This window comes from Myxocyprinus asiaticus, chromosome 7, assembly GCF_019703515.2.
Source record: "Myxocyprinus asiaticus isolate MX2 ecotype Aquarium Trade chromosome 7, UBuf_Myxa_2, whole genome shotgun sequence".
In the NCBI taxonomy this organism is placed as follows: Eukaryota; Metazoa; Chordata; class Actinopteri; order Cypriniformes; family Catostomidae; genus Myxocyprinus; species Myxocyprinus asiaticus.
Window position 1 is genome coordinate 6,298,906 of NC_059350.1, and position 27,495 is coordinate 6,326,400.

At 37.1% G+C, this 27,495-nt stretch overlaps 1 protein-coding gene and 1 pseudogene across 1 annotated transcript in view; one reads left to right on the plus strand and one right to left on the minus strand.

Annotated features, from left to right (window-relative positions):
• Positions 1–1,152: 1,152 nt before the first annotated feature.
• On the minus strand, positions 1,153–13,978 carry LOC127444283 (aminoacyl tRNA synthase complex-interacting multifunctional protein 1-like; annotated as a pseudogene).
• A 3,841-nt stretch (positions 13,979–17,819) lies between these two features.
• Positions 17,820–27,495, plus strand: part of tbck (TBC1 domain containing kinase) — a 79,304-nt gene continuing 69,628 nt past the window's right edge. Inside the window, exons 1-3 of the mRNA XM_051703263.1 lie at positions 17,820–17,956; positions 19,498–19,716; positions 22,759–22,831. Of these exons, the coding sequence (XP_051559223.1) occupies positions 19,524–19,716; positions 22,759–22,831 (266 nt within the window). The 5' untranslated portion in view covers positions 17,820–17,956; positions 19,498–19,523. The remainder of the gene's footprint in view (positions 17,957–19,497; positions 19,717–22,758; positions 22,832–27,495) is intronic.

Genomic DNA, 27,495 nt, shown 5'->3' on the forward strand with positions numbered 1-27,495 from the left:
TTAAATGAAATAATTAAAATGTAATAAAAAATTTTTATCGTTAATTTAATTGCATTTAAATCTAACAATATGCTAAAATCTATAAAATTATTTAATTACACATGAGATATATTGTCTAATGTCAAGTACGGTACATTATTTTGAATAACATTATTAAAATACATTGAATAAATTATATATATATATACAGTTGTGCTCAAGTTTGCATACCCTCGCAGAAATTGTGAAATTTTGGCATTGTTTTTGAAAATATGACTGATCATGCAAAAAAAAATATTTTATTTAAGGATAGTGATCATATGAAGCCACTTATCATCACATAGTTGTTTGGCTCCTTTTTAAATCATAATGATAGCAGAAATCACCCAAATGGCCCTGATCAAAAGTTTACATACCCTTGAATGTTTGGCCTTGTTACAGACACACAAGGTGACACACACAGGTTTAAATGGCAATTAAAGGTTAATTTCCCACACCTGTGGCTTTTTAAATTGCGATTAGTGTCTGTGTATAAATAGTCAATGAGTTTGTTAGCTCTCACGTGGATGCACTGAGCAGGCTAGATACTGAGCCATGGGGAGCAGAAAAGAACTGTCAAAAGACCTGCGTAACAAGGTAATGGAACTTTATAAAGATGGAAAAGGATATAAAAAGATATCCAAAGCCTTCGCTGTCATGCTGTCATTGATGCTAAAGGGGGCAATACACCGTATTAAGAACTAAGGGTATGCAGACTTTTGAGCAGGGGTCATTATTTTTTTCTTTGTTGCTATGTTTTGTTTTATGATTGTGCCATACTGTTATAACCAACAGTTGAATATGAATCCCATAAGAAATAAAAGAAATGTGTTTTGCCTGCTCACTCATGTTTTCTTTAAAAATGGTACATATATTACCAATTCTCCAAGGGTATGCAAACTTTTGAGCACAACTGTGTGTGTGTGTGTGTGTATATATATATATATATATATATATATATATATATATACACACATTTTTTTACTGTACCAAACAAGGTGTTAGCAAACCTCTGATCATTACTATAGTGCAGTTTGTTTTTAAAGTTTTCCTGTCTATACAAACACATATTCTATCTATTTACTGATCAGTACCAAGACTCAGTAGGTGGCATTTAAAGAGACATTCAAGGAATAGTATTCAAACATTTTATTAATCTTAAACATTTTCCTTTCCATCAGCAGAGTTACAGAGGTTGAAGAATAGGCTCTTCTTCTCACCGAAGGAAGTTGTTGCCGAACATCTGGTGTTTGCAAAGAGTTTTTTTTATTTAATTCCACTGTTACTCATTGACTGAGCTTTGCACACCCCTTTGCCAGCAACCTCAAAGGCAGCTCCCTTGTAAGTGGCCACACATTTGCTGTCAGTGCGCAAATCCGGTTGGACCTGCTCCCAAACTTTTTTCTTATGGTTCAACTCTTTGTCGGGCTCACCTAGGCCAACAGAACAAAGAGGCAAATAAAGTGTAGTACTGAAGAGTTTTAACACGCTTTCCAAGAGCTGTAAAGGTCTGACTAAATAATGACAATTTTATTGTGTATAAATATGAAAGTTACCTGGGAAGCCCTGGCAGGAAACTCTGTCTCCAGGTACGGCTCCACTGGGGGGATCCAAGATCTCGACCTTCTCTGGAGAGCTGGCACATATGACCATGGCCTGGGACAACACACCTCTCATCTTAGCAAGCTTCAGGTTGCACAGAAGCACAGCCATACGGTTCTGCAACTAAAGATTGAGGAATTGAACACAAGACAGCTTCATTATGACTATGCTTACAGATTGGTACAGCATTCAAAGGCGAACTTCTTATTTGTAATGCTTTTATCGGTTAAACGGTATATTAAAAATGAAATATATTACGCATGACACCAGAAAATGAGAAACCACCCACAAAAGACTTCTTCCCAACTGTGTCCAATCCAGAAAAAAGCTCAAAGTTATGCAATGTTTTCCAACAAACAACATCTTGTACAATGCAGAAATAACATAATAATGGAATTATTAGTTTTTATGAACAGTCCCCTAGAAAATACTAAAAATGAATGAATAAAATAAGCGCTTTCATCTCATACACTTTCAAATCCTGTGCAAAATGAACTGTAAACATTCATTATTAATTCAACTGCAGGAATGCACTTAAACCAACTGTAATTCAGTCATAACCAGAGGGGGAACCCAAAATGATTAAATGCATGAAGGAAACAGATGCTTTTTATAGGTGTAATGAAGAACACAGCTAGGAATCCCCTAAACAAATCGTAAACTCAGCGTTCTGGAAAATAAAACGCAAGACTATGCAGTGAATACCAAATGGAGCAGGTTTATGGATCTGCATGAGGCGTGGTAGTACAGACGTTTTATATGAAACCGTAAAAGTGAAATATCCCCCTTCAAAATATTTTGACATAACACCTAATCAACAAGAGTTGCATTCATATATATGGCAAACAAAGATTGCTTTCAGGTACAGGTAGCGAGATTTACAGCATTACAAGTTATTTCTTTGACTATTCCAAAACATTTTCCAATATTGCGGTGTAAATATTTGCTCTTACAAAAATATGATTATGATTGTTTACTAAATTATATGATGTATGATACAATTTTGGTTATTTTGGTATGATTTGTAATATATATATATATATATATATATATATATATATATATTTTTTTTTTTTTTTTTAATTATATATATATATATATATTTAAAAAAAAATATGACTCATATTGCATATATTATCCAAAGATATTGCATTAGATCTTTTTGTCAACTTCCTTTTTAGTAAATGAGTGTACATGGAAAGATGATGCACACATTGTGTGTGTGTGTGTGTGTGTGTGTGTGTGTGTGTGAGTGTGTGTATGTGTGCACATGTCCAAGGACTTTAAGTGTGCAGACACACATTCACATATTTGCTCATCTAAAGGACTGGGATACTCCTGAACACTTAATATTTCTGTATTTTGGGGGGCCTGTGTAGTTCAGCGAGTATTGACGCTGACTACCACCCCTGAAGTCGCAAGTTCGAATCCAGGGCGTGCTGAGTGACTCCAGCCAGGCCTCCTAAGCAACAAAATTGGCCCGGCTGCTAGGGAGGGTAGAGTCACATGGGGTAACCACCTCGTGGTCGCTATAATGTGTGGTTCTCACTCTCGGTGGGGTGCGTGGTGAGTTGTGCGTGGATGCCGCGGAGAACTGCGTGAAGCCTCCACACGTGCTAGGTCTCCACAGTAATGCGCTCAACAAACCACGTGATAAGATGCGCGGATTGACGGTCTCAGACGTGGAGGCAGTTGAGATTTGTCCTCTGCCACCCGGATTGAGGCGAGTCACTACGCCACCACGAGGACTTAGAGCACATTGGGAATTGGGCATTCCAAATTGGGAATTGGGCATTCCAAATTGGGGAGAAAAAAAAAAAATCTGTATTTTATAGTCTAATCCATTCATTTCCAATGGCTTTTTGACAGGGAACACAGAAGGTGTAACAAAATGAAATAAAACAAATAAAATGTAAAGGGAATGGTCCACATTTAAATTTTTTGTGGTTTTAAATTCAATATGTGAAAAATGTCAAGGAATTTTATTCTAATTGGTTTAAGTAAATTAAATGTATATAAAAAAAAGTAATCCGGGTCAAAATAACATACATAAGGGTTAAGTAAACCAATAAATAAATATTTCTTTTTTTATTCAATAATAAAAACTAAAAACGTATAGTTGTTTGCTGCATTAATCTATAATTCAAGTGGCGTGCACTGATCGGCTAATTAATCACTACTTTTAATGTGGCTTATAGGGGTGGGTAAAAATATTGATTTTCAGATGCATCGCGGTCTACATTTGAACGATTTCGATATTGATTCTTAAATCCCAAGATCGGTGTTTTACTCTATGTGCAACCCTCTACTACAATGAGAGGAAACCACTCGCATTTCCATCCAAATTTCGCGCTATGCAAATAAAATGTATATATTTGGCAGCAGGTTGGTAAATGTTTACATTTCACTCACCAGTAATTGTGTAGTTTAGTGGTGTAGTATTCAACAGCGAGATCCTTTCACTGCATGTTGAGAGTAAAAGTTGTTCTGTGTAATGTGTGTGTGTGTGTCCAAAGACGAGATCCACGTGACCTATTTGTCATTGAATAAAAATATCTCTTTTAATACCCTCTCTGTTCTCTACAGTCAGTTATTGATAAAAAAACAACAAAAAGTAAAAATTTAACTCTAATAATGCATGGCACAGATGAGATAAAGCCATTCAAGTCTCTCTCGTTAACATGCGCTCATCTACAGATGCTCTTTACAGAAATGCCGGTTTTCTTAAAGAGACAGTACCGGTTTTTGCATGTATTCAAAAAATCTATGTAAATACTTGTAAATAGTACAAATTATACAATTAAACTATAAACATTATTATTAACATTACATTTAAATTATATATAAAATATAATATCTTATTTATTGATTGAATACGTGGAATTGTTCATTTTTAAAAAGCCAAAATGTGACCAAAATGATGAAAAACTAATAAAATAAAATTAGTAAAATTTATATTTTCATAATGTTCCTATTTAGAAGGTCCCCTGTATAATTAACAGCATTAGCTGGAAAAGAATTTCTTTTATATGTAAGCAAGAGGGACATTATAACTGAAATATACCCATATGAATCGATTTCAAATCGAATCGAGAGCTTCGAATTTCGGAATTGAGAAATCTGTATCAACTCCTAGCCCTAGTGGCTTATCCAATCAGCTCTATCTGTTTAAATATTAGTTTAACTGTTTTAAACAGTTTTTAACTCAAGTATTACATTATATAATGCTGTAATGAATGATCTTACCTTCAGGTTTGCGTCGATCAATTTCCAAATAAAAATGAGAAGAAGCATTACCACAAGGTTTTTAAAACATAAGGCATTCGGCAATTCAGACAATCTCCAAAACTGGGTTCAACGGTAAACACAGGTGTTTTGTAAAGAGGTAGAGGGGTTAGTACCTGCTCCAGAGGGATGCGTTTTACTAGACCACTGACAACGGTGTGCGGAACCGCTTCGCCAACATCCACCTGCTCAACGAAGAGAGAGTCGGCATCAGGCACTGATGATGCGGCCCACTCGCAGATCCAACCAAGACACATATACTTTCGCTTCTTCTTGAGGAGGAGCCACTACTTTCTTCTTCTCCTTCTCACCTGGACCAAAAACGTAAAGGAACAGAGAAAAGAATTCACTAACAAATTGTGTCACTTCGGTATTTTGGTGCAAAAAAACGCATCTTAATCCCTAACCAACCACACAAACCAGTATTTAAATTAAACCATTGTCATTTTCTCCAGCGCAAACATGCCTTCCTTCTTTTTGCCAATTGACATTGCGTTATTATCGTGTCCTGAGAAAGAGTAAATCTTCGGGATTTCAATCTTGAGCAAATTACTTTTCTTATGTTGAGTGCGATGGCTCTGATCACACATTTAGAAACGCAGAACTGGCAAAATCTCAGAATATAAGCTTCACAAGGATTGAAAGTTTCGATGCAACATTGCAAGAAAAAGATTCACAATATATATACATATGACTGTATCGGCACAGCCAATTCATTCTTGACGATTTTCCCCCAGAGTGTGACTTTATTTTGCACAGATATTTTCGTGTTTGAGACTCCACTGACAAAGATGGTTGTTTTTGCAAAAGTTCTGAATCATCATCTAGCACTCCGTAAATGTATGTGAAAAAGGGATGTTTACAGAGTCATTGTACTAAGCCCAGTACAATTTGTGTCATTCTGGTGTTTTATGGCATTACGTGTCCAACCAGAGGAAATGTGCTTTTAGTTTGTGAGGTGCTTTTTACACAACTCTTTGAAAGGTATTTTTTAGCTCAGATATTGGTCTCCAAGGACTTGTTGGGATACTTTTTAAAAGTCTACAAGTGGAAATTATACTGGTCTGTCAACCCTGTTCTGTTTCTGAGCTTTTCCCAAAAGTGCAAAACGGTTCAGCCAACAATGGCTTCAGTATGGCATTTGTTTCTTTTAATGCCTTGTCATTTGAAAATATTATGACTTTATCACCATTTCCAGAACTGAGGAGTGGGGGGCTTTCTTGGACAAACACTTCACCCTGCAAGTCTTCCAAAAGGTTACCTTTGTGCATATTCTAAGAGCTTTTGGAAACATTTATGTGATTTAATAAATCGCACAAGGCCATACCACAATTTCTATTTAAATTCGATTAATTTTTCTGTGCTTATTTAAAAGTCTGAATGTGCCAAGATTCCTCGATGCCTATATTTGAGAGGGCAAACAGTACTGCCAAAAAATAACATCCATGAAAGTGTAAGAGAGGCTCTAAGCTTCACCAAAAGACAACATTCATCAACACTGACGACGAAGAGAATTATGAAACTACGTTTGACATCTGGTCCATGATCTGTACTTAGATTTGAACAGAGCGTTCCCAAGTTGAAAGGACTCCAGTCAATTGAAATGACAGTAATTTTCATAATAAATAACCATAAAAGGGAAACTGATTCATTTCATCTGCTCTATTGTTTAGGGCAGGAACATCAAGAAATTTAACACCTTGCAGATGAAGGTGACGTCTACAAATCTGGTTCGCCTTCAGATTTGTTATAACTCAAATGGGTTAGACTTGAATTCACTCTTGACATTTGCTCCTTGTACCTTTATTCATTTTAACAATGCAATGTTGCACATACAATTTCTCTTTCTGGTACCTCTGTATCCTTGTTCACGTATCATGTGAAATACAGGGTTTTCTGGCTTTACATAGTCATGACAGGAGTTGACAAATTGGATATAACTTTGCAAAGACAGGGTTAAAGGAATGTTTCAGGTTCAATATGTATAATAATAATATTGAATAATATATATTCAATTTAATAGCATTTGTTGCATAATGTTGATCTATCTATCTATCTATCTATCTATCGTATTTCAACTTGTTTATAAAAAAAAAAAAAAAGAAGCAAAACTGCAGTTACAGTAAGGCACTTACAATGGAAGTCAATGGGGCCAGTCCAGAAACATTACATTACACACGGTTTAAAATACAACTTTACACAGAAACGGTTAGCAAGTGATTTTATCACACTAAAATCATGTTAACATGCATAACGTTTACATATTATGGCTATACTTTGAAACTGTGATTTTTATGTTAATGAACTGACCCTATTCACTTCCATTGTAAGTGCCTCACACACATGCAATTTTTGCTTTTTTTTTTTTTTTAATAAAGGAAGGATGTATTAAAAAATATTTTTTGTGGAAATCAACATTACGCCACAAATGCTGTTAATTGAGCTTATTGAACCTGGAACATTCCTTTGATAAGCAATATCAAACTAGTCTATAGTGGCTATCCTTTGGAAAAAGTGTGTATTTTAATGTTTATTTTCCTAATAATGTCTTGCCCAATAGACTTCCATTGTAAGCGCATTACTGTAAACATGATTTTTGCTGGTTTCTACAAACTGAGCAACGAGTCAAAATAATTTTATTTGTGGCAGAGGAACAGATGCTATCTATACGGATCAATATTTAAGTCTTTTTTTACTATAATCACCACTTTCAAACAGCCCTCCTAAGCACTCTTATCTCCTAAGAGTTATTCTTCTTTTAATTTTAGCGATTCACATTTTTGTGCATATCGCCACCTACTGGGCAGAGAGGAGACTGTATAGCAAAACAGGACTTAAATATTGACTCGCCCACACTTATCATATCACTTCAGAAGAAATGGATTTAACCACTGGAGTCTTATGGATTACTTTTATGATGCTTTTATGAACGTTTTTGAGCTTCACAGTTTTTGACCCTGTTGACTTGCAATGTATGGACCTACCGAGCTGAAATATTCTTCTAAAAATCTTAATTGGTGTTCAGAAGGAAGAAAGTCATACACATCTGGGATGGCATGAGGGTGAAATATTCCTTTAAAGGATTAGTTTACCCAAAAACGAAAATTCAGTCATTGTTTACTCACCCCAGTGTAGTTATAACCCTATATGACTTTCTTTTTCTTAACACAAAGGGAGAAATTGGGAAAAAATTTTGTGCTCAGTGATGTCATACAATGGCAGTTTTTTGGTGACTACCTCTTCAAGCTTCAAAAGAATGCAAAAGTATAATTCAGAAGTCTAATAAATTATTCCACAAGACTCATGATTGTTATAAAAGCATACGATAAAGTTTGGTGAGAAACAATATGAAATCTGCTGTATTATTTAGTGCAAATGTTCATTGACCGTTGATCTCCTGTGCGCGTTTGTGATAGAACACGAAATAAACAATTCACTCCTTGTGACATTGGGGCGTTCAAGCGAAAATCTTTTATCTAAAAATAGGTCTGTCACAGGGATAGTGACAACAGAACACAACACAGCTGCACACAAAACAGAGAATAGAGCTTACTAAACATGTCTGAAGAGTTTGAAGTCGAAGAATTGATGCATTTCTATGCCCAGCCTTATTTCTTTGAACGGTGCATTCCAAAATTAAACAGAAACATAAAGGAGGCTAGAGGCAGCCCCAGTCACACCGTGTCCTAACCTGATGGCAAATGGCATGCGATAAAAGGTATCTTTCCTATGTTAATCAGAGTTTTTGTCCTAACCAGCAGTGACGAGTAACAGTGCATTCTACTGGTCGCTTGTTTTCTATTTTTGGCATCGTGCAGGTAACTCCGTCCACTGTGAACTGGCACTGATCCAAAAACTTTCAAAAAAATAAGGCTGGGCATAGAAATGCATCAATTCTTTGACTTCAAACTCTTCAGACATGTTTAGTAAGTTCTGTTCTCTGTTTTGTATGCAGCTGTGTTGTCGCTAACGCTGTGGAGAACCTGTTTTTAGATAAACAAAATGAGTTTTCGCTTGAACGCCCCAATGTCGCGAGGGGCTGAGTGAACTGTTGATCTCGTGCCCTATCATGAACGCACACAGGAGATCAACGGTCAGTGAACATTTTCACTAAATAATACATTTGATTTCGGTTTGCTTCTCACCAAACCTTATTGAGCACAACATTTTTTTCCACAATTTCTCCCTGTGTTAAGAAAATGAAAGAAAGTCATATAGGGTTAGAACAACACAGGGGTGAGTAAACAATGACAGAATTTTTATTTTTGGGTGAACTATCCCTTTAAGCTTTTCAATTGTGCTCAATATACTTTTTTTTTTTTTTTTTTTTAACTCAAATTAAAAACATAAAACAACAAATAGAGCAGATTTAAATATTTATGATTGGGAGTAGATTCTCCAAAGTACTACGCTTTCTACTAATAAAAAAATAAAAAAAGCTCTGTGTTAGCCAAGTGTAACTGGTGAACTTTTCTGATCTTCTGACCATGTTTTGGATTCCAATTCAAACGAATCAACAGAAAAGTCTGGCAACTTTGCCACTGCACATCTGATAACTATTTTAAAGGAATAACTATTGCAAAAAGAACAGATAAAAATCATACTAATATTCCAAGAAGTAAGATTACCCTTTTTCTCAGCTTTCATCTTTTTGGTGGCATCATTGTCTTTGGATGGTGGGGTTTTTGTGGCTGGAGCAGCAGGGACAGAAGGGGCTGCTGGGGCAGGTGGCTCTGGGGCTGTCGGTTTAGACACACACAGGATTCTGGTCTGTGCTTCTGGCACTTCCTTCACTGACAACAAACAAATCACATTATTTTACATTGTTATTGCCAGAAATAAAACATTGTGAATTGTAAATGCTAATTTTATTTGTCTAATAGAGCCGTTCAACATGGGAGGCTATTTCGCCATGGGTTCCCTCTTGATGAAAAGCGTTTTCAGATTTATGAGTTAAATAATAATAAAGTATGTGGTAAATATTACTTGAAGCGACTTTCATGTTTTGTTCTACAACATAAATTACACACAGTCATACCTCAAATGTGAATTTTGAAGTGCTTTTAAAGATTAAGTTGCTAACAAGCTGCTATGTAAGAACTACAACTGTTAATTGACAATCATTCATTAAGCACAGATGTTATTTTACTCATAAATCAAAAAGCATTTTTAAAAAAAAAAATCATTGGAAATTCCTTGGGGAACCCATAGCTTAAACATGCTAATTTTCCTCTGGGCTTTAGGACTACAAACTGAACAGCTCAATTATAAAGACAATGTGGAGTTGTTTAAAGCTGAAGTATGTAACTTTTTCAGTGTTAAAATACTTTTTCCTATCCCAACTTAATATGCACAACTATAAGTAAGCCATTCATAGGTTAATTTTCTTGAAAACTGTAAACATTGTTTCTCTGTAGCGCTATAAAAATTCCTTGGTTTGTTTTGAGCGACCCACTTTAAGAGACACAATAACATTGACTCGACCAATGCCGCAAGTTGGGGGCGGGACTATCTGTTTGTTTGATCAACGTCATATTTATTATAATTTTTTTAATTATAATTTTTACAATTCCATTAGGTGGCGCAGAAATTACATACTTCAGCTTTAACCTTGTGCGACCCCACGTCCACATGCGTGGCTGTTGTATTTTGCGTTCGCTATACGCAACGCATAATTACATTTCATTTAAACTGACTGATCTCAGTTCAGGAGACTCTGTGCTGTCAGTTAAGGGTTAAACTTTCGACGTATGGAGTCATGTGACAAAACAGCATGGTTAGGAGTGTGTGCTTGGCTGAAATGACAAAAAAAACTACTGTACCTCTGGTAAGAAACCTAATAAATTTTTAACATTGAAACCAGTTTGAGTCAAAATATATCTAAAAGAGTCTCTATTTTCAACCAATATGCCATTTTTAAAATTTGAGCATGAATTTAACGTGAAACGGCACGCTGTTAAACACAACGACCACATTTATGAACTGTATGCTCAGTTTTAGATAAAATATCCTATATTTACTGTGCATTATCACATTGAGAATCAATGGATGCATCCAAAAACTGGAAAATGTTGCTTTCAGAGGCTTTATATGGAGTTAGGATGAAAATAAGGTGCATTTCAAACTGTTCTGAGACCAGTGCAGACACACAGCACACTGGAGGTTAAGTCATTCACTAAATAGGGAGCAAGGGACCATACAATAGCTCTCTATGCAGCTAAGTGCATTCACTCCAAACTTCCTATTTAATGTTCAGTTTCAGGCTGCAGATGATGTTTGGAACACTCAACATGTTTGGCAGACATGGGACAATGGTAATTAGTACATAGATTCAGAATTTATAATGTATAATTTTATTTTAATATGGTGAGCAGTGATTGGATGATGCTGGCCAATACTTTGTATCAGAATTATTTATGCTAATTTCTGATGTAATGTCTGTAACACCTCAAAAACATGACTAACCAACACTACTGGAAACATAAACAATTTGATGGAAAAAAAAATCTGACTTTTTATAGCTTGGTATTATTTAAAATTTCACAATTTAGTCTCACTGTCCACATATGAGGAAATCAATTTTTAGGAAAACTATTTGGTCTAAAAACTCTTTTATTTTTATTTTGCATGTTTGCATGTTTCTTAGGGGCTACTAGTTACAATTTAAAAAGGGGAATGGAAAATGAACACAGCAGTTACGCAGGGGTCTCAGAAGGCTAAAGTCAACATGAAGTAATGTTCGCAACTCATAGTTTCATAATCTGATGCATTTCCAAGTTAAACAGGATATTCAACAAGAACAAAATGAAGGGTGGGACTTTATTTTATCAATCAGGAATTGACTGGATCTTGAAAAGTGGTCTCTATGTGACAAGTAGTTGGGGTTGAAATTTGAGGAATTTGTGACGTCAAGTGAAAAAGAAAGTCGTTTTTGAGTCGGAGCAGGTTATTACATTTAGAGAAGCAATTGTGTATGGTTCAAGATTTCCTATGAATGGTGATGATGTACCTCCTTTCCTTTTCCAGAAGTTGTCTCTTCAGTTCCTCAATGTCCTTCTTGAGTTTGGCTTTCTCCACCATTAGCTTCTTCTCTTCTCTAACGGTGGCCTGCACAACTACACCAAACAACATATTCATCACAGGGATATTCTCAACGTTACCATTTACTGTGATTATTGAAAATCAATTAGAGGGGGCAAATACTGCCCTGCATATGTAACTGTTTGTGGGCAGAAAATTACGGTACGCTTTGCGCTTCCAGGTCTCCAACTTACTGTCTTTCTCCTTCAGCAGCTGGACCTGCTGTTTGAGGTACTCAATGATCTGGTCGATCTGGTCGGCCTCTGCCGCCTTCTGTTTCAGTCTCAGGAGTGAGGGTGTGTGGCCTCACATCTTGAATAGGGATCGAACCAGGAACCTGGAAAACAAGTCAAGAGAAAGATCAAACGCCACAGGAACTCTTAATAATCACTCATAAACATTTTCAAAAAAAGGAAAGAGAACCCATAAGGACACCCAATTCCTTTTTGGGAACACACACGCCACTTTAGCATCAAGAGGGCACGACCTCTTTAAATGAGATCTTTTAGATCTTTGGTGCATGTAAACATGAGGTGTTTTGGCAAACTGTACACGGTTCTTTAATTTGAAATTTAAACCGAGTTGTAGCCAAGTTTCTGTCCTGGGAATTATTTTGAAAGGTCTGACACTAGCCAGATGCTCCAACAACAGATATGCGGACTGCCAAACAATATGAAAACCTCATCAAAGTATAAATCCTGCATTCTAATTTCAGTCGTTGAAGTAGCAAACCCTGCTTCTGATTGGCACTTTAGTACCTTTAGACTTTGTTCAGACAGGCACCAAAAATCTGAGAAACAAAATTCTAATTTTCACTGAAATATTACCAAAATTCAAATGACATTCAAATTTTAAAGACATTTTTATCCGAATATTCGAATTTCAATTTGACAGCCTTAGAGTACAACTCAAATCCATTTAGTCTTTAGTAGTCTGAACAGCAAAAAAAAGGGATGTTTACAAACCCAGATTTGAGATGTTAAATATTATTTATTAGTATTGTAATAATTAAATTATAATTATTATAATTAAAATCAGAATTTTTAGAATTTGTGCAATTTTTAACTATCAAATCGGATTTCAAGTAGAGGTCGACCGATATTTGATTTTGCCGATATTGATAATGACCAATTGATATTCAAATCGATTAACTTAGAAAAACTTTCTTATTCACAGTAGATCATCAATATAGTGGCAAGAAAAAGTATGTGAAGCAAACTCAAAATAGCACTCAAACATTTTGAGTTTGCTATTCACAAGAAGCATCTGCTGACGTGGACCAACACTCGCAAAAAAGAGATCTACGATCAAGAATTCTTGCTTTGCATAAAGCTGGAAAGGGATACAAAGTTATCTCGAAGAGATATTCATCTGTCCACAGTTAGACAAATTGTCTATAAATAGAGATGATTTAGTACTGTAGCTACTCTCCATAGAAGTGGCCGTCCAGCCAAGATGACTCAAAGGGCACACCGCAGAATGCTCAATGAGGTAAAAAAGAACCCTAGAGTGACAGCTAAAGACTTGAAGGAATCATTGGAACTGGTTAACATCTCTGTTCATGAGTCTACTGTAAAGAAAACATTAAACAGGCATGGTGTCTATGGCATGACACCATGAAGGAAACCGCTGCTTTCTAACAAAAACAATGCTGCACGCCTGACGTTTTCCAAAGACCACACTGACACTCCACAACGCTAAAGGGAAAATGTTTTGTGGTCTGATGAAACTAATGTTGAATTGTTTGGGAAGAACACGCAGCACTACGAATTCCCAAGTTTATGAAGATATCCTCTGAATAATGCCAGGGTGGCTGCACACTAGCTGAAGCTCAGTAGAAATTGGGTGATGCAGCAGGACAATGACATTGAAGTAAATCCACTAAAGAATGGCTTCAAAAAAGAAAATCCACCTTTCGTGGTCCAGTCAGAGCCCAGACCTTAACCCAATAGAGATGTGGAATGACCACAAGAGAGCCCTTCACACCAGTCATCCTAAGAATATGACTGAGCTGAATCAGTTCTGCAATGAAGAATGGTCCAAAATTCCTTCTGAACATTGTGCAGGTCTAATCCGCAGCTACCGGAAATGCTTGGTTGAGGTTATTGCTGCCAAAGGAGGACAGGCCAGTTAGCACTGGCTAAGAGTTAGAAGTTTGCGGCACCTGTGACAACAATGTACAATCAATCACAGCTGTTAAACTAGTCAAATGATTATTCATTTTTATTTTAACTGTGAATGGAGAAAAATAATAATAAACAAAGTTAAAGCAAAACAAAAAAAAGCAAAAAAGATTGGATTCTTGTGCAGTGTGAACAAAGCCTTAGGTCACATCCACACCAATACATTTTCGTTTGTAAACATACATTTTGCTACGTTTGCACCTCTCATCCACACTGGAACAGCGTTTTCCTCTGCAAAAAATTGAGACTTCTGAAATGCTCTCTATTACCGCATACTTTGGAAACTGATGACGTTAGGAAACGAAAAACTGAGTTTTAAATGAAAAAGGTTTTGTGTGGATGTGGCCTTACACTGTTTTTAACCATAAGTGATAGCCATCAACAGAAACTTCAGAATGCTGTTGATAATCACTGGGTCAAGTTGATCGCACAAATTTCCCAACAAGGAAGGGGAAGAAATCAAACCATATGCTGTATGAATGTGTGTGTTCTTTTGTTCACAGATTTTGGACAAAAAACTCAAATTGCATCAATGTCCTCCCTGTCCTCACCAATGCTATAATAGTGTTTGTGATGGAGGAATCCTCTTTGGCTCTAGATGGGATCAAACAACAGCAAATTCCCATTGAGTCCAAAGACTAAAGGAACATGGTAAAGAAACACGGACATTACAGATCTGGCTCCAACTCATCCGCTGCACACAAAAGAACTAAGGGAATTTTTACAAGGCGTAGGAAAAGAGCAGAACACATAATAACACATAGAGCAGGGTGGTGCTGGAAACAACAGCTGGCTCGTGATGAAAACAAGCGTTCAGATGAGGAAATTAGAAACATAAAAAAGCTGGAGTTGATAATATTGTGGATCAAAGTCTCTTCTTTTTGAAGTTCTTGAACTGCTTTAAATGGGACTGTGGTGGAAGAATTCATGAGCACCATGCCAGTACTGTTTTCATTTGCATAACCCTTGAAAACGAGTCTCGGGATGAGTTGGGACCCAAAACATTTACCAAAAACCATCCAAAAAGCATTGTCACTGCTTTCACATTAAGCCATGCATCGATAATCATACCCACCACATAACAGTCAATAATCATGAATGTTAGCCATGCAATAAATGTAAAATTTGCTACAACTACAATCAAAATACAACAATTTGCAACAGACACCTTGTTTAACGGGATAATTCACCCAAATATGAAAATTCTTTCATAATTTACTCACCCTCATGTAGTTCCAAACCTGTATTTTTGTCTTTCATTGAACACAAATGAAGATGTTAGGCAAAATGTATGGGACTGACAGTCTCAGTCACCATTCACTTTCATGGCATGAAAAAAAAAGAAAAAAGAAAAAAAGAGCAGCATCAACATTATTCAATATTTCTTGATGTTCCACAGAATAAATGAAGGTATACGGGTTTGGAACAATATTAGGGTGAGCGAATGAGTAAATGATGACAGAATTTGTATTTTTGAGTTAACTGTCCCTTTAAGCCTGATCTGAATCTATCATCCGCAAAAGTAAAAAGATTCAATTGTTTTCTTTTGGGTGAGTCTTTAAGGAATTCTATGTCATCATTAATAATTGGGACTGATTTAATACTAACCCATTTATAAACTGAAAACCCTGATATTGATTGAGTAAACTCTCTCCCTAAATTTAATTGAGTAATGGCGTCTCCAAAACGTGTGTAATTATGTTAACTTAATTTGGTGTTTATATAGAATGATCTTAACTATTTAAGTTAAGGTAACTAGATGCACGTAGACTTAACTCAGATTTGCAATTTAAATGTTGTTGTTTCTACTTAATAATCTTAATTGAATTTTGAATTGACTCAAATTTAGGTCATGCAGTAACACAGCTTAAATAATGAAGATTACATTTATTATAGGTCAATTATTAAATAAATGTATTTCTCCACAGAAATGCATATATGCCTGTACTTCAGTTGCACATGCACAAAGAAAACTGAGATAATGTTAATGGGGTCCAACTTGACCAAAGGGAACAAAGATCACCCTAATGGTGACATCACACAAAACAACTATTTGCAACAAAACAACATAAATAATACTACAAAAGAGCTAAACCCTCTATAACTTATTAATAACAACTATTCAACTATTTATATGCCCCCATATGTTCCCTTTGTCCCAGGAAACATACTTAAATAACTGAAGCGCAAGGCATTTCCCATAGCCTCAATATTGTACACAATAGTTTGAGTTATTAACACTTAAAATCTTAAGCCTATGGATTTTGAAAAAAAATAAAATAAATAAAAAAAAAAATAAGTTCAAGGAACTTGAGTTATGAGCCCAAAACTTGGCATTTCAAGTAATGTTTAATTAAGACAACTTGGTTTTTAAAGTAATAACAACATTAGGGTTTACAGTGTATAATAGTTAGTCAATTACAATTGCATCTGAAAAAAAAACAAACAAAAAATAAATAAAATACAATTATACGCATTGTACTGCTTTAGGGGGTCAATAAAATTAGAGGAATAATAAATGATGTCTTCAGACTGGGTATTGTGAGGCAAAGGGTCTGTAAAATGGTTTTCTTTTAACACCAACTTAACATCTCAAGTTTTAAGATTGCTGTCTTGTCATGCACTTCCACAGCGGAGCTACAGCTTGACAAACAAAGTGGTGAAATCTGGAACTGTGTATTTTATCACCACATGCTTTCTAACAAGAGTGGAACCAACAGATTTATGATACTTAGTAATACTTACAACACCTCCTTGCATTAGTGCAATAAATTGATCTGTGACTCGTAAAAGAGGGCTGTTTTTAGGCAACAGGAGCCTATTAAAGTTCATTAGAACAAGGCATTTATGTTATTTGTGGCCTCAATAATATATATAAAGTTTTTGTAGTACATAATAATGGCTTAGAGGTGCACTCAGTAGGCTAACGTTTTATTCCTAAAGAAATTAATTGTACTTTTAAAATACATGTATAAAATCATGACCACTCGCATGAGATGAAGACTCCAGTCATTTCAGTAACCTTATAAAAGCTGTTTTATTCTACATGGAGAGGGTCCCCTCATGGGGGCTGCCATGTTCGCAGTTGTCAGTGTGATCGGTGCAAGTCCAAGATGATGACGACAAAAATAAATAAATAAATAAATAAATAAATAAATAAATGCTGAGTGCACCTTTAAGACAATCAACCCAAAGGAAGAAACAACAACAACTGAATCATAATTATTATAATATATAAGTGCGTTCCTACTTTGAATCCAGAAACAATATGTGCCTTTAGCAGTTCTGAGACGGATACAGGAGCATCATTACTGATGGCATTATTAATATCTGTATATGGACACACACACACACACACACACACACACACACACACACACACACACACACACACACACACACACACACACACACTGCTGACTGTCACTTCACATGTCACTCATAACATCATGAGCCGGCTCGTGTTACTCGATAACAGCTCTATTACAACTGCTGTAACTACATTTCTAAGCCATTACATACACAAACCATCAATACTCACGAACGGAAATCTCTATATGTGTTCTAGTACTCACATAAATCGGATCGTCTCTGTACTGTAAATCACACAGCAGCACACTCGCTCCCCTGACCGGTGTCGCGTACTGATGACGTCACGGTCACGTGTGGTTCAGCTGTTTACAGTAGCAGGAAGAGTCTACTGAGCTATCAAAATCACAAAAACATATCTTTGAAATTATAAGTGGAGACGTGAATCAAATGAACAATGTTCCACTTCAACTAAACAGGTATGCTGTTGTTATTATTTTGCATTTGTGATTCACTGTTCAAATAATGAGGTTTTGGAAGCACCAGTAATTGGGCGGCATTCATCCATGTATGCATATGCATGCATCGACATTTAAAAACTGTTGTTATAGTTTTTATGTTTTAGTTTATGATCCTGTCCGACTACAGAATACATGAGAATGTATATATATATATATATATATATATATATACATACATACCTACACACACACACACACACACACACACACACACACATATATATAAATGTGTATATGTGTGTGTGTGTGTGTGTGTGTGTTATATATACAACCGTTAAAATAATTTAGCATAGTTTACTATAGTAGCACTACTTTTAATTACTATGTTGTTAATTTTTAACACACTAAAAGTACTAATAGTTATCCTAAATAATAAAAAAAGATAGTTGACTCAACTTAAGCTTTATTTTTGACTATTCTTACTAGTTTTAATTAAGTTACCATTACTCTCTAAACCCTAAAATTGTCATTAATAGAAAAAATGAAGTGGTCCTAATTAAACAGTACTTGAAATGCCACATTTTGGAATCATAACTCAAGTATATCCATTCTTTAAACTTTGGCTTCGAGTACAACTACCTCAAAATGATCAAGTACAAAATTGTGGTTCTTTTGGATACCCATAATAAGCCCTTGCATTTGAATTCATTATGTATGTTTGTTCAAGACAAGGGAACTTATAATAATAATTATTAAAAAATTAATATAGTTTTGATTCTTAATATCTATTGTTGTTGTTTTGTTGGTTGCTAGTTGTGATTTGTGTGAAGTCACCATTAGGGTGAATAGTGTTACCTCTGGTGAACTTGGCGCCTGTTAAATTTAAGTCATTCTTCTTTTTGCATTTGTACTTTATAAAAGTACAGATTTATGTGAATTAATAAGTACTGAGGAGAATCCAATGTGCCATAATATGGCTATCCTAGATTCCAGTCATAATTTCCCTTATACTGTACAAGATGTGCTATAACTCAATTTAAATAATTAAAGAAAAAGAACGATACCTTAATCACAGATGAGTTAAGTTTATTTGTAACTAGTAAACTGTACTTAAATAATTAAGTTAACTTTACTTGGGCCACATAAGAATGTTTACTTAGAAAAAGCATGCAAACCTGTTGCCTTAAAAAAATCTAAGTAAGGTCAACTAATTAAATTTTACAATGCATTAATTGTAGAAATCACAACAAGAATGGACAATGTAAATAAAAGTCTTAAAAAATAATATTGTTCTACATGACAATAAATAAAAGTGATTCATCCTAAGGAGGCAATAATATGAGAAGTTCTGCAATGCAATACAAGTAGTGGTGAAAGAAGATAGAAGACAGTGCATTAGTTGGAAAATAGTAGTGCACAAACACAACTCTGGGTGCTGCTATGCATGAACCAATTTTCTTATTTTTTTCTCTTACTCTTCTGTAAATTTTCATGAGGGAAATTATTGAGATATATGTAAGGATGCATTTAAAACTGTCTATTATCTTTTCTTGTGTCAGCGTGTTTGTTAGGCATCAGACGCGCCATGCAGCCCCTCAGAGATGCTGAGCTGGGGGCCTCCACCTTCTTCGCCTCTCCTCTTCCTCATGATGTGTGCGGGAGCAATGGTCTTCCTCTTACGCCCAACTCCATCAAGATCCTGGGGCGCTTCCAGATCCTCAAGACCATCACCCATCCCAGACTGTGCCAATATGTGGACATCACCAGAGGAAAGCACGGTATGGCTTTAGTTCTTTATTGCCTGTTGTGTCTCAGTAAGGGGTTTCCCATTGTGATAATATTAATATAAAATGAGAATATCTAATGGATGACTGCTGTTTCCCAAGTTCATAGTGTCTAGTGTTTGAAATTGGAAGTTTGGAATGGAGATGTCGTTTTGTTAAAGACACCTCAAAATGGCTTGATGAGTTTAATTTCCTGTGTGCTGACGTGTTTCCTGTTGAAGGGCAAGTCCCCCCTTTTTCATTTTTTGTCACAGACCAATATCATTTACATTTGACCTTTTTATCCAAAGCGACTTACAAAAGAGGAATAATACATCATAAGCGATTCAACTTAAGGAGACAGCATTACGAAAAGTGCTGCATTACAAAGTTTCACTTGCATCAGAATATTATTATCCAAGACAGATTAGAGTTCAACAAAAAAATTTTTTTTTAATGAGTGAATGGTTAAGTGCTCATGGAAAAGATGTGTCTTTAGCTGTTTTTTGAAGACAGAGTGTGACTCTGCTTCATGGATGGAGTTGGGAAGGCCATTCCACCAACGAAGTACAGTGAAACCGAAAGTCTGGGAAAGTGATTTGGTGCCTCTTTGTGTTGGTACAACAAGGCGCCACTCATTAGCAGACCGCAGGCTTCTGGTGGGAACGTAGCTCTACAGGAATGATTTTAGGTATGCTGGAGCAGACCCAGTGACTGTTCTGTATGCCAGCATCAGAGCCTTGAATTTGATACGTGCATCAACCGGCAGCCAGTGGAGAGAGACAAAGAGTGGTGTAACATGTACTCTCTTTGGTCCGTTGAAGACCAGATGTGCTGCTGCATTCTGGATCATTTGCAAGGGCCTAATTGTGCATGCAGGGAGGCCTGCAATCTAGTCTAGTTATAACAAGTGACTGAACAAGAAGTTGCGTGGCATGTTCAGATAGGAAGGGTCTTATTTTCCTGATATTGTAGAGTGTAAATCTACATGATTGTGCTGTCTTTGAGATGTGGTCTGTGAAATTGAGTTGGTTATTGATGATTACCCCTAGATTTCTGACCGTTTTGGAAAGCGTTACTGTAGTTTAACCCAGCTGATCGGTGATGTTGTGTTCAACAGCAGGATTGACTGGAAAAACAAGGAGCTAAGTCTTCGCTAGGTTAAGTTACAGGTGGTGTTCCTTCATCCAGTCCGAGATGTCTGCCAAACAGGCCGAGATTCGAGCAGTCACCATGGTGTCGCTGGGCTGGAAAGACAAGTAGAGCTGTGTGTCATCAATGAAGCAATAGTAAGAGAACCCATGTGCTTGAATGATGGGCACCAGTGATGTTGTGTATATACAGAAGAGAAGTGGCCCAAGCACTGAGCCCTGAGGTACCCCAGTAAGTTTCTGATGTGACTTGGACACCTCACATCTCCAGGCTACCTTGAAAGACCTACCTGAGAGATAGGTCTTAAACCAGTCAAGTACAGTTCCTGTGATGCTCAGAGTAGAGAGGGTGGACAATAGGATCTGATGGTTATCAAAGACTGCAGAAAGGTCCAGTACAATCAGGACAGTTGATCTGGATCTAGCTCTCGCCTGTCTCAGTGACTCTATGACAGACAGCAGGGCAGTTTCAGTGGAATGTCCACTTTTGAAGCCTGACTGATTGTCATCCAGCAGCTTGTTCTGCGAGAGATAGGCAGAGATCTGATTGAAAACTACCTTTCGTGTTTTCGCCATGAATGGGATGAGAGAGACTGGTATGTAGTGTTCTACTTGCATGGGGTTAAGTGCAGGATTTTTAAGCAGCGGGGTTACTCGAGCCTGCTTAAATGTGGTGGGAAAAGTGCCTGTAAGTAGAGATGTGTTAATTATGTTTGTAAGTGCAGGTATGATGGATGGAGAGATGGCTTGGAGAAGGTGGGAAAGAATAGGATCAAGGGGGCAGGTGGTGGGGTGGTTGGATAGGAGGAGTTTAGAGCCCTCAGTTTTTGTCTGTTTTCCTGTAAGTGAAATACTTAAATATGTACAGTATATCTGCTAAAATAAATATTCTAGTAAATACTGTAGATAGCCTCAAAGCTAACAGGCATAAATTGAATGGGACAAAAATACATTTTTGATTTCATTGGGTATTTGAGTTGATGGTAGTTGTAATGCCACAATTTTTAGCAGTTCATAGGGTTGAAATGTGTCCACGTGCCTTATCTTTTTAATGACGTGACATTTGGTTCTAAGTCTTGTTCTGTTGTTTCTGTTTTTACTTTATCCTCTTTTATCCTTGTGATGTTTATCACTGCGGTTTATTGACATTATTCATCTGCAAATTCCGGCTGTGAGAATGTTTCTTTTTATCTTTGGGTGATTTATGGTTATGTTAGTCCAGTATTTCTCATGGACAATATTCTTTGTATCATGCATGATTACTCGGTGAGAAGACATCCCTTTGAGATCAATCAAACAAGATTTGTTTGAAGTCCTTTATGACATTTAATTGTTGTAGGACATGTTATACATATTTATTAGTGGTATAACTTCCTTTCATTTTTAAGAAATGAATTCCAGTGCAGGTCATCATCTCGCTGGAGGGACATTTTATTTCCGAGGATATCGACTGGGTTATTAATGTCTTTCCTCTTCAAAGAGCCAAAGTTCTTTTTTTAGACTGTGCTGATTCGGATTTTTTTGTTGAGTGTACTTGATGAGATAAAACCGATGGTTAAAGCTTCAGTAATATCTGTATAAGTGGATTTTGATTAGGTCAGAAGAACATATTAATAGAATATAAAGGGAAAATAGGAGGTTAATTATGAAATTACCAGTATTATTTTTACACGCACATCATTAGGGTCTCTGGAACCCCAAGCATAAAAACAGTAAAGTCCACCTTAACAAAACACAGATACATTTTGAATTTCAAAACAACACAAAAAATGTTATAAAGGTTATGTGTAGATACAATTTTAGATTGTTAGCCTAATACAGCAGACCTAGTAGTTGGCATGGACTCATGCTTAATACAAAAGGAGCTATTTCTAACTTGTATACTTGTTGTCTTGTCATTTTGCAGAACGGCTGGTTATTGTGGCTGAGCACTATGAGAAAAGCCTGAAGGATCTGCTGAAGCAGGGGAAACCAGTCAGGTAACCCATGCACGATCTAAAGCGTGAAACAGAATATAAACAGGTGCTTCGTGCACCATTTTTGTTATGAGGGGGCACCGGTGGCAGTCCTGACTCATTCAGTGAAATAGGCAAGATAAAACATGACCAAAATTTTTTTTTTTTACATTTTTTAACTACTTAAATTACATTTAGTTATATTTGTAAGCATTAGGCATGTTGGTTTAGAGTTAAGTTTTCGTTTCTCATGCAAGAGCATATTCAAATCAATCAAATAACTTCTTTTGAGTTCCACGGGAAAAAGGTTACATACAAGTTACTTTGAGTGACACTGAGTGAATGACCCGGGGAAGGTGCGACTCAGTGGACTGACCAAATTTAGACAGGATTTTAGACAAACACTTTTTTTTTACCAACAGTAATTGTGCGCGTGCCCCCTCAGTTTAAATGGGCAAGATGTTTCTGATTATAAGAGTGTGTGGATAGTTGGATTACCGTTGTGGTGGAATGACACAACAGTTAAATTCTTGTGTCATGTTTAATTATGGGCTGCTTGCTTTTATGTAGACCCGATGTTAATTTTCAAACATGTTGTGTGAAACTGAAATTAGAATTACAGCATGTTTATGTATATAAATCTCTCTCACTGATGAATTTCCATTCGGTGACTTCTGAGGCATGTCGTATTTGAATCATATTCAAACTATCAATAAAGGACCAAAAGTACCCTAGTGTTTTGGACATGGTACCATGATAACACCAAGGTGTTTTGTATATCTACCATGGTTATACCATGGTATTCTTTGAAGTACCTTAGAGTACTATCTGATATCATCACTAAACCATGGTACTGCCACAGTATTTTTTATTTTTTTGGAAGGGGTATTTGAACTGTCAGGTCCTGACACATGCACTTCTGAATCCACTCAGTATAAAACTGTAGTGGTCAGCAGTTTTATAATAATAAAAAAAAAAAAAGATGTTGAATATATTGTAGGTCAACAGATCCATTGCTTAAAAGTCTTAAAAGCATTTGATCATAGAGTGTGTTATCTTTGGCCTGACAATGTCCCACAATATTGGGCCAGTGTATTGTGTTTAGTGTTTTGGGTTCTAAATGAGACTGCAGTTTAGTTTATTTGAAAGAGAGTTTGGAGTAAAAGGTGTTTTACTGAGCCAACAATTTATACAATTACTGATAGATTATTACTCAAGTACATTCGCATTTCCTAAAGGAAATACCAGTGCTTGCAAGGCAGCAGTACAAAAGTGTTTAGGGTTTACATTTACATTAATGCATTTGGCAGACGCTTTTATCCAAAGTGACTTACAGTGCCCTTATTACAGGGACAATCCCCCTGGAGCAACCTGGAGTTAAGTGCCTTGCTGAAGGACACAGTGGTGTTGGCTGTAGGGATTGAACCAACAACTTTTTGCTTACCAGTTCAGTGCTTTAGTCCACTACGCCACCACCACTCCAAATGAGTTGGCTGCAAATGAGAATCAACATAGTCACTGTGCAGTACAAAGGCGGACATACAGTAAATGGTTAAACATATGCAAGACAAGACCAATCACAATTCAGTATGCAAATGATGCCTATTATGATGACATCATCCCATTATTACATTTTGAATGCTGAATATTATCAATGTTAATCAAAAAAATTCCAAATTTAATCTTAAGTTTCTTAAACTAAAAAACTAAACTAAAAATGTTTACTAAAACCAAAAATAGATTGCACACCTAAGGCTGAATTTACCTACAAAACAGTTTGCATGGCACCTGTACAATAAGCAGTCCTGACTGTTTGAATTGCCGAAATTGAATATTTAGAATCAGAGGTTTAGAACAAACACTAACCAGAATGTTCGAGAAATATCAGTACAGTGTTGCCTTGCAAGCACTGTATTACTAAAGACAAGGAAAAATGACTGTGTAACAAGGGTCGTTGTTGAGTGGAAAGGAGGAAGCTGGGACTGGCTTGAACTGAAACACAACATAAAACTTTGCTTTTCAGCAGAACACTGACACACAGACAAACACACAAACAGCTCCATGTGTATCTCTCTCCCGCTGATTGGGGCAACTCAGCGCCAGGCCTTCACCCTCACAGCCCGGCCACGCCCTCCTCCTCGTCAGAGACTGAAACCAGGAAAGCTTTAATTTTTTACAAAAACATCAAATCATAATTTCCAATCAGTTGTTAGAAAATCTAGCGTTATTTTACCCCCCACTGAATAATGTCTCCTGATCTTTACCGAGGAACATGTTTCTCATCATGCATATGTTTTCCACAAGCTTCTAGTCAGAAATAACTGTTCTAAGATGTAACTGTTTCTAAGAAATTACTGTTTCTAAGATGTGTTTCATGCAAAACATGCACAGCGAGATCAACATCAAAACCATTTCCAGTAAAAGGACAAGAGGAACGTTCCATTCTGCACACACTGATTAGAGTCATTTATTAGTAATTTATTTGATCATCCTAATTTTTTTTTATTACGTACTCATAACCATAAACACTTCCAGATTATGTCTTTGATGGGGAAAATTACAAATCCTGCATTGGTCAGTTATAAATTTAAATCTTAACTTAATTCTAACATGTTTATATTTATTAAATGAAATACAGTAAGAATTTATTCATAAAATCTCAGTTTCTGTACTGTTGATGACCACAGGAATGTGAGCTGTAGGGAAATCGTCAAAGAGAAGGTCATTGTGTCACGGTCCTGTCATTTTGTCAGGTTGGGTTTTTGTCTGACAGGACCGTAACATCATTGCCCCATGTTCTGTCTTGTGTTTTGTGTCCTGTCTTTTTGTTGAGTGCACAGGTCCGAGTGTGAGTTACCGCCGTGCGCTCTTCGGTAATGTCACAGTGCTGTCACTCTGTCAGGTTGGGGTTTTGTCTGACGGGACCGTGACATCATCATCCCATGTCTTGTGTTTCGTGTATGTTCTTTGTGTGAGTGCACGTGTCCGGTTGTGAGTTACTGCCATGTGTTCTTTGGTCGGTTTTGTTTCATGTCCGGAACATGGTGTCTGGATGCTGAGAAGCCGGGCACCTGCTCCACAGTTGCTGCCAGCATCCACGGCCACAGAGGCCATTCCCCTGCTGCTGTCAGCGTCCACGGCTACGGCCATGGAGGCCGTTCTCCTTCCAGTGTTCACGGCCACGGAGGCTGTTCCCCTGCCGCTGCCAGCGTCCACGGCCACGGAGGCTGTTCCCCTGCCGCTGCCAGCGTCCACGGCCACGGAGGCTGTTCCCCTGCCGCTGCCAGCGTCCACGGTCATGGAGGCTGTTCCCCTGCCTGTGCCCATGACCACAGAGGTCATCCCTGGTCACTGTCAGTCCTCACAACCATGGATGCTGTTCCCCAGTCCATGTTGGTCTTCACAGCCACAGAGTCTGTTCCCCAGTCCATGTCGGTCCTCACAGCCACGGAGGCTGTTCCCCATTCCATGTCGATCCTCACAGCCTCAGAGGCTGTTCCCCATTCCATGACAGTCCTCACATCCATGGAGGCCACTCCTCAGTCTCTGTTGGTGCTCACAGCCACAGAGGCTGTTCCCCAGTCTCTGTCGTTGCTCACGGCCATGGAGGCCGTTCCCCAGTCTCTGCCAGTGCTCATGGCCATGGAGGTCATTTTCCTGTCACTGCCTGTGCTCACGACGAAGGAGATCTTTCCCCTGCCTGTGCCCATGACCACGGAGGTTGTTCCCCTGTCACTGCCAGTCCTCACAGCCACAGAGGCTGTTCCCCAGTCCATGTCGGTCTTCACAGCTGCGGAGGCTGTTCCCCAGTCTGTGTCGGTCCTCACAGCCATGGAGGCTGTTCCCCAGTCCATGTCGATCCTCACGGCCACGGAGGCCGCTCCTCAGTCTCTGTTGGTGCTCACGGCCACAGAGGCGTTCCCCAGTCTCTGTCGTTGCTCAAGGCCACAGAGGCCGTTCCCCAGTCTCTGCCAGTGCTCATGGCCACAGAGGCCGTTCCCCAGCTCTGTCGGTGCCCATGGCCAAGGAGGCCGCTCCCCAGTTGCAGCTGCCAGTGCTCATGGCCACGGAGGCCATTCCCCAGTCTCTGTTGGTGCCTACGGCCACGGAGGCCGCTCCCCAAACTGTGAAATAGTTTAAAAGATTGATTTGAAGAAATGTGACAAAAGATAGAATTTTAATAAATGTGCGAATTTAAAAGATTGAATTTGTATAAATGTGATATTAAGATTATATATAAATTAGAATGAACATGACATCTTTTAAAAGAGTCAATTTTAATTTGAATAAATGTGAAATAAGTTAAAAGATTGTATTTGAATTAAAATAATTGTGAAAAAAGTTATAAGATTAAAGTGGATTTGAATAAATGTGACATCATATAAAAGATTGAATTTTAATTTTAATATACAGTATGTGACATCAGTTAAAAGATTTAATTTGAATTTGAATATATGTGACATCTGTTAAAACATTGAATTTGAATAAATGTGACAGTTAAAAGACTGAATTTGAATTTGAATAAATTTGACATCAGTTAAAAGATTTAATTTCAATAAATGTAAAATAAGTTAAAATGTTTTTTTATTTAAATAATTGTGAAATAAGTTAAAATATTGAATTTGAATAAATGTGACAATTTAAAAGATTGAATATGAATTTGAATGCATGTGAAATAAGTTAAAATA